General features: G+C 47.3%; 1 protein-coding gene across 1 annotated transcript; it reads right to left on the minus strand.

Moving 5' to 3' along the window:
• Positions 1–8: 8 nt before the first annotated feature.
• LOC141827222 (pentatricopeptide repeat-containing protein At5g56310-like) lies at positions 9–1471 on the minus strand. The gene has a single exon (XM_074714455.1). The coding sequence runs from the start codon at positions 1469–1471 to the stop codon at positions 80–82; it is 1392 nt and encodes a 463-aa protein (XP_074570556.1). The 3' UTR covers positions 9–79.
• Positions 1472–8172: the final 6701 nt, after the last annotated feature.

Consider the following 8172-nt stretch of genomic DNA (forward strand, 5'->3'; position numbering starts at 1 on the left):
TGCTTCATCTTTCCAATTGTGTTTTTCATCATAAGTAATTTGATCTCAAATGCAGCACTATTTTGTAAAACAAACAGGTTCACTGATCCATGAGCTCAACATTCAGAAGGTCTAGCATTTGGTGTATCCGGTGAGCTTCCGGGTGCGACTTGTCTCCCATCACAAACCGATGAAGCTCTCCGTCGACGTCCACCGAGCTGAATCCGGCTACCTTCTTGACTCCCATATCGTTCATGGCCGTCCTCACCCTCCCCACCTCCTCCCACATCTCAAACCTTGCGTAGAGGTTGGCCAACATCACGTAGTCCCCGGCCACCATCTCCTCCTCCATGGCTGCCAATCGTTCGCCGGCCAACCTCCCCGCCTTCAGGTCTCCGCGCGTGCACGCCGCCCCCAAGAGGCTCCTCCAGATCGCAGCCGTCGCCCTCAGCGGCATCCCAGCGATGAACTCCAGGGCCTCTTCGAAGAGCCCCGCTCGGCCCAGGAGGTCCACCATGCAACCGCAGTGCTCTGCGCTAGCCTCGATCCCGTGCGTTTCCCTCATCCGTTTGAACAAAGTGAGCCCTTTGTCCACCATCCCGGCGTGGCTGCAGGCGCTGAGCACGTTGGTCATCGTCACCGCCGTGGGCCTAACGCCGGCTTCCACCATCTCCTCGAACACCTGCACGGCCTCCTCCCCGAGGCCGTGCATCGCTAGGCCGCCAATCATGGCGCTCCAGGTCAGCACGTTTCTCTGCGTCGTTCTCTCGAACACCTCCGTCGCGAGCTCGAGCTCGCCGCACTTGGAGTATAGATCCACCAGAGCGGTGGCGAAGCCGACGGACTCGAGCCCGAGGCCGTAAACGACTGCGTAGGCGTGGATCGCTTTTCCGAACGCCAAGCATCCGCCGTGGGTGCAAGCGGCGAGTGTGCTGACGAGGGCGGCCTCGTCGGGGCTAGGGCCGGCGTTCAACATCTCCTGGAACGTGAACAGCGCTTCGAGAGGATGGGCGTTGCGATCGTAGCCGGCGATCATGGCCGACCACGAAGCGACAGTTCGGCGGGGAATTCGGTCGAACAGCTGGCGGGCGAGGTCGAGGCGGCCAAAATTGGAGTAGAAGGTGAGGAGGGCGTTGAGAGAGTGCACGGTTGTGGCGTGGGGACCGAGCTTGACGAGGAGTGCGTGGAGGGAGAGGGCGGAGGGAGAGGCGGAGAGGACGGAGCAGAGCTTGAGGGCGAGGGGGAAGGTGAAGGCGTCCGGGGAGGGCATGCGGAGGGCGACACGAAGGGCGAGTTTGGGGGCGCCGTGGGAGGCGTAGGATCGGGCCAAGTCGTTCCAAAAGGGAGGATGGTGGACGTCGGCGCGGAGGGCGTGGGCGTGGAGGCGGCGGAGGTGGATGGCGGTGACGGCATCGGGTTGGAATCGATGGGTGGGAAGCGGGGGGAGGGGGAGGGGAAGGGGGAGGGGCGGGCGCACCTCCACCGCAGGCATTTGCTTTGAAAATGGTGAGAACGATGATGAATGGTGGAAAATTGAAGGCGGCAAGTTTTGTTTGCATCACTTGTGGAATTTGTCATCTTAACAATCTCACATAATCGATCTTATGATCATTATGATCATTCGTACTTATCACTGTTGTATAAATCTGGTCGATCTGATAAAAAAAATTAAATTATAGAAAAAAAATTCAAATATACATGGATTCTTGTACAAATATTATTACATCAAATTAAATATTTTGTGAAACTATTTTTTAAAATACAATGTGGATTATAAAATTTTAATTTTTATAAGGATATAACTAGTAAAAAAATATAAATAATTTAAATTTTATATAGTAAATTTTATATTTAAATAAATATATAATTAATGATACTTTTCACTCCATTTCGGTTATTATCTTTGTTTTTTTCTAGTCCATTTCATCTTTTATTTAGGGGTGTAAACGAGCCAAGCTGCTCACGAGCTATTCGAGTTTCGGTTCGAAAAAAAGTTCGTTTAAGTTCGTTCGATTAAGTTAACGAGCCGAGCTCGAGCTTGATTTCGAGCTCGAAAATATTATCGAGCTGAGCTCGAGCTTAACAGTATTTGATTCGTGAGCTCGCGAACATGTTCGTTTAAAGGCTCATGAACATGTTTGTTAAGAGATTCACGAATATATATATATATATATAACATGAATTATAAATATTATATATTAACGAGCCAAGCTCGAACTAAGCTCGTTTAACTTTTAAATGAGTTATTTTCGAACCAAGCTCAAACTGAATTCGTTTAACTTTAAAACGAGTCTTTTTCGAGTCGAGCTCGAGCCGTTCGCGAACTATTTAATTTCATTACGAGCCGAACTCAAGCTTAAAAATTGAAGCTCGAATCAAACTCGAGCCGAACTCGAGCTTAGGAAAAACGAACTGAGCTCGAGCTCGAGCCTCTTACTGTTCGGCTTGGCTCGGTTCGATTACACCCCTACTTTTATTCTACGGAAATGAATCCATTTCATCTTAATGTCACCTCTTCCTTATGAAATTTTTTCTCCACAATCATCATTCATGCTCTAATCAAGGAGAGCTAGCAATAGACGTCTTCAGGATGGACGAAGAACTAATAACACCATCTGATGTTTCATAGTTGGGCATGATCCAGTAAAGATATTTAGTGATGATGTGGAAAGTAAATACAATGAGAAATAGAAGAGAAAATAAGTAAAAATAGGCATTCATCAAAGCCTCGATCTTTCCTCAACATCAGGCCGAGCTATATCAGGACTCGGGATGCGATCTTAGGTATTGAGTTAACTCTCTCCTAGATCTTGATGTTATTCTGTAAGCTCTCTCTAGCCTCAACTAACCTCTTTAAGCAAACACTAAGCTCCTGCCATAACCTTTACAATATCTCCCAACCTTATGACATAGTCCCAACATCTTATACCGACCTCACAAGTCGATGACTTGATCCCGGCATCATATACGACCTCATGACTTGGTCTTAGCTTCATCATACGCGATCTCATGACATGGTCCCGACCTCATGCGCCGACTTCATGAACTGGTCCCGGCCTCAGGAGCCGACCTCATGGCTATGGTCTTAGTCTTCACGCGCCGACTTCATGAACTGATCTCGGGCCTTAGAAGCCAACCTCATGACATAGTCCGAGCATCATATGCTAACCTCATGACTTGGTCCTAGTATCACACAATAAGCTCAGTCATCACGCTCCAAACAGCTCGGCAACATACCTATAGGAGAGCTCGGCCACTCGCTCAGGTCAGCTCGGACATACATAGGAGAGCTCAGACGCATACTTAGTTCAGTTCGGCGATTCATATAAGCTCTGACAAGCCCGCATCACTCATACAGATCGGTCACATATCTTCCGACCTCAGACATCAGGTCATCAATGGACAAACAATTATGCTGACTCCTTCATCAACTCATCCAAAAGGATAAGGATAGAGACCGAGTTCCCAGACTTGGTCCCCGACAATCCCAGCCGTCGAATGAAGATAATCAACACCGCTGAGCCATTAGATGTTTGGAAACTGTCAGAGATCGGTCCGTTGATGGCGCCGTCACAGCCAATCACAAGCGGTGAGATCCGAAGATCACGTCCCCGCTACCTCTATATAAACCCCACAGGTATGAAGGAAAGCCATCTTGAATTCTCTTCACATACTACCATTTCTATTTTTTCTCTTCTGACTTGAGCGTCGGAGTGGCCTTGCCAGGAATCCCCGGTGCCCTGCTAATCTGTTGTTCAGTTCTTTCCTCCTCAGGTTCTTCTCGTCGGCGGGTTAACGAAGGTTGACGTGATATTTTATTGACTGGTGGCTTGATTGTCGTCGGCATCGAGCCGAAATATTTTGGCATCGTCTGTGGGAAACTCTGAGCTAGACGCCACGATGGTTAACACCAGACGCACCGCTAGCAACCGTGACCCGTTGAAGAAAGGAATCAAGAGGAAACTGTTACAATGACGAGGAATGAGTTGCACCAAATTGTGCAGCAGGCAATAGACGCAGCCTTGTGAAATGCTCAGACCCAACCCCCTTCAATACCTGCAACTCAGGTCCCGAAGGGAGGACAACGACCCTCGCCTATTGATGAAGCTTCAATGCCAGCAGGCTCTACTAACCGAGATATGAGACCTATAGAAGATGACTCAAGTGGGTCTCATGCTGAAGACGGAATCCGAGCTGCACATAAGGGAAAAGCCCGGCAAGCTGCTCAGCCAACGAACCTGAAACCCCTTTCGCGCGTGAGCTTTTGGATCAGGAGTTACCTCAAAACTTTCGACTTCCTCAGGTCGGAGAATATGATGGGTCAACAGACCCGGAAGACCATCTGTGCCATTTTGAGAATGCCTCCTTGCTGCACCGGTATTCAGAGGGGATCAAATGTCGGGTCTTCCTCAACACTCTGGCCGGGTCGGCACAGCGTTGGTTCAACCAATTACCAGCCTCATCTATCCACTCCTTCAAAGATTTTAAAGAGATCTTCCTGCACCAGTTTGCCAGCAGCCGAAAGCATCAGAAGACCCCGCTGAATCTATTTACGATGAAGCAGAAACCTCAAGAAACTCTGCGGGAATATCTTCATCGTTATAACCGAGTTGTGTGGGAAGTACCGTCGACTCCTTCAGACGTTCTAACAAGTGCTTTCACTCAAGGATTGCTTGAAGGTGATTTCTTTTGGTCCCTCGTAAAGAAGCCACCAACCAGCTACCAGAAATTAATGGAAAGAGCTACTAAATACATACACTTGGAAGAAACCCAGCTGGCTCGGTGAAATGATTCTGGGTCAGCTCCGCCTACCGAAAAAAGACCGGTACCGCCTCCTCCACGAAGGGAAGTTCCAACCCGACCTCTTCATAATGCTCTTGCACGCCAGAAATGAGCGAGTCATGCAGACTGCTGATGACCTCCCCATGTTGGCTGGGCAGAGGGATATAGCTCGGGTTGGACCACCAGCTCGCTTCTGCGCATATCATCGGTCAAGTGGGCATAGCACACAAGATTGTCGGCACCTAGCTCAAGAAATCAACCGCGTCATTAGAGAGCGTCAGCGCTGGGAAATAACTCCACCAATAATGGGTCAGCGCATGCTAGAAGGTCGTGGCATAAGAGGTGATCAGAGACGCCGGGCTGAGCCAAGACAAGTCGACCCCAGGCCTCAGCCTAGGCAGGAAAGGGATGCCAATCTCCTCCCGGCGCAGACCTGTTGCCTGGCACCAGAGGGTGACCAACAAGAACACATACCTCGACCAGAACCACATCCAGAGGCTCACCAAAATCATCACAGGAATCAAGACAACATTGCCCATCACGGGGAAATAAGTATGATAGCCGGTGGTCCCACGAATGGAGATTCTAATCGGGCCCAGAAAGCTCATGGGCGTCGGTTGGAGACTTACAGTATCGGCACCAACAGAAGCACTGAGCCAAGTCCTTCTATTTACTTCGGACCTCAGGATCTGGAAGGAGTCTTTACTCCTCATGATGATGCTCTCGTCATCAAAGCTACTATCGCTAACTATGATGTGGCTAAGAATATTTGTTGATACGGACAGCTCGGTCAACGTCTTGTACAAAGATGCCTTTGACCGCATGCAAATTGAGGGGGATGAGTTACAACCCATGGCGACCTCCCTCTTTGGGTTCTCAGGGCATGAGATCCGACCTCTCGGACAGATACGACTTCCATTGTCTTTAGGGGAGGAACCTCTTTGAAGAACATGAAGTACCCTCTTCATAGTGGTAGATGCTCCGTCTGCTTACAACGTCATCTTGGGACGACCAGCTCTCAGTTCTTTTGGTGCAGTGGTATCCACCTATCACCAGAAACTGAAGTTCCCCGTATATGATCAGGTCGGATCTGTTAGCGGAGACCAGAATATAGCTCGCAAATGCTATATAGATATGGTCCAAACTGACCTTCGAGCAGTAAGAAGGAAGCAGAATACCGAGGTAAACTCGGTGCAAGATACATCGCTCTCGCGACCCAACCAAGAAAAGATACCACGCAAATAGTACCTGAGAAACCTGACCGAGTTACTCACATAGCAGCTGACCTGTCTCTAGAGTTACAAGAGCAATTAATTGCCTGTCTAACACAAAATCGGGACATCTTCGCTTGGTCGCCATCAGAGATCATTGTGTGCCCCCAACGGTGATAGAGCATAAGCTCAATCTGATTCCTGGAGTTCAACCTGTTAGACAGAAAAGGCGACATTTCTCAGTTGACCAAGATAAGATAATTAGGGAAGAAATCAATAAGTTGTTGAAGGCCGGGCAAATCAAAGAAGTACAATTTTTGACTTGGCTTGACCAATGTGGTCATGGTACCCAAACTTGGGGGTAAGTGGCGAGTCTGCATCGATTTTCAGAGATCTCAATAAGGCATGCCTAAAGGACTGCTATCCTCTCCCTTGGATAGACCAATTGGTTGACTCCACCTCTGGGTATGAACTCATTTGTATGATGGATGCGTATCAAGGTTACCATCAAATCCCACTAGCCCAAGAAGACCAAGACAAAGTCAGTTTTGTCACAACTGATGGGACTTTCTGTTACATCGTCATGCCCTTTGGACTGAAAAATGTTGGCGCCACCTATCAACGGCTTATGGATAGGGTCTTCAAGCAACAGCTCGGGCGCAATGTGGAGGTGTATGTGGACGATATTCTTATTAAATCTCTCTGAGTTGAGCAACTCACATATGATATAGAGGAAATATTCAATACGCTCCGACAGTACAGTTTGAAGTTAAACCCCAGCAAATGCCTATTCGACGTAAAAAGTGTATGTTTCTTGGGATATATAGTTACCGAGCGAGGAATTGAAGCTAACCCAGCAAAAGTCTAAGCTGTCCAAGACATGGCTTCCCCACGAAATATTAAAGAGGTGCAGAAATTGGTCGGGCGAATCACAACTCTTTCCCGCTTCATCTCTCACTCAGCAGGAAAGAGTTTACCTTTTTTTTTCAAGATCCTGCGACGAGCGACTCAATTTTCATGGGATGAGAAATGTGAGCAGGCTTTTACCGACCTAAAATGATACTTATCTGTTCTACCCATATTAGCCAAACCAGACTCCCACGAGCCTTTATGGGTTTACTTATCAGCATCTAAGGAAGCCCTGGGCTCGTCTTGGTTAAGCAAGAGGCTCAAATACAATGTCCGATATATGTTACAAGCCATTTATTGAAAAATACGAAAACTCGTTACACTTCCTTAGAGAAATTGGCACTTGCTCTCACTTTAATGGTTCAGAAGCTGCGTCTTTATTTCTTGGCACACCCAATCATAGTGCTAACCAACAGCAGTTTGGATCAGGTGTTGCTCATTCCCGATGCCTCTGGACGCCTCATCAAATTGACCACCGAGCTAAGTGAATATGACATACAATACCAGCCTCGGACCGCCATTAAAGCTCAAGCTCTAGTTGATTTTCTGACTGAAGTCATAGATAGAGAATCATCAGAAACATGAAAAATCTAAGTGGATGGGTCGAACATCAAAAAAGGTAGTGGAGTAGGGGTCTTATTGTGTTCCCCTCAAGGAGAAACATTGCAGTTAGCTGTAAAACTATAATTTTGAGCCACTAATAATGAAGCTGAGTATGAAGCTCTGCTCATCGATCTGTAAGTAGCTCAGCATGTTGGCACCACTTGAGTTATTGTTCATTCGGATTCACAATTGATGGATCAACAAATTAAAGGCACATTCGAGATACATAGTGATCGATTGAAGCGCTATGCTGAAATGATAAGGCTAGGGAATTAGATAAGAGGTTTAGCAGTACCTAGTGTTGGAAAATGATTATCGATTTTGAAGAATCCTATGATCCATCTAAGTCTAAAGTCTCGATGTTGCAAAACTCAGTTTGTAGGTATCTTCACCGCGTCATAACCAAGATCATTTTTTATCGAGCCGAGAGTGACGACGTGGTGAGGAAAATGGAACTGTATTGTATCTGGGCAATGCTTTATCAAGTGGAATTTAACTCAGGATTCCATTTTCTTCAAAACTTGATTATGATAGCTAAATCCTCAAGTGGAGTAATAGTAGTTGGAGGCCTCATCACAAACATTGCTATCTACTTGGGTTGCGAACTGGAACACTTAGAACCTATCATTGGCAACTCCAAGATTGATATTGACACATGTTTGGCGATGAAGATGATTTGTAAGTTCGA

This window comes from Curcuma longa, chromosome 4 (genome assembly GCF_044706935.1).
Source record: "Curcuma longa cultivar G26 ecotype Majalengka, Jawa Barat chromosome 4, ITB_CL_G26_1.1, whole genome shotgun sequence".
Classification (NCBI taxonomy): domain Eukaryota; kingdom Viridiplantae; phylum Streptophyta; class Magnoliopsida; order Zingiberales; family Zingiberaceae; genus Curcuma; species Curcuma longa.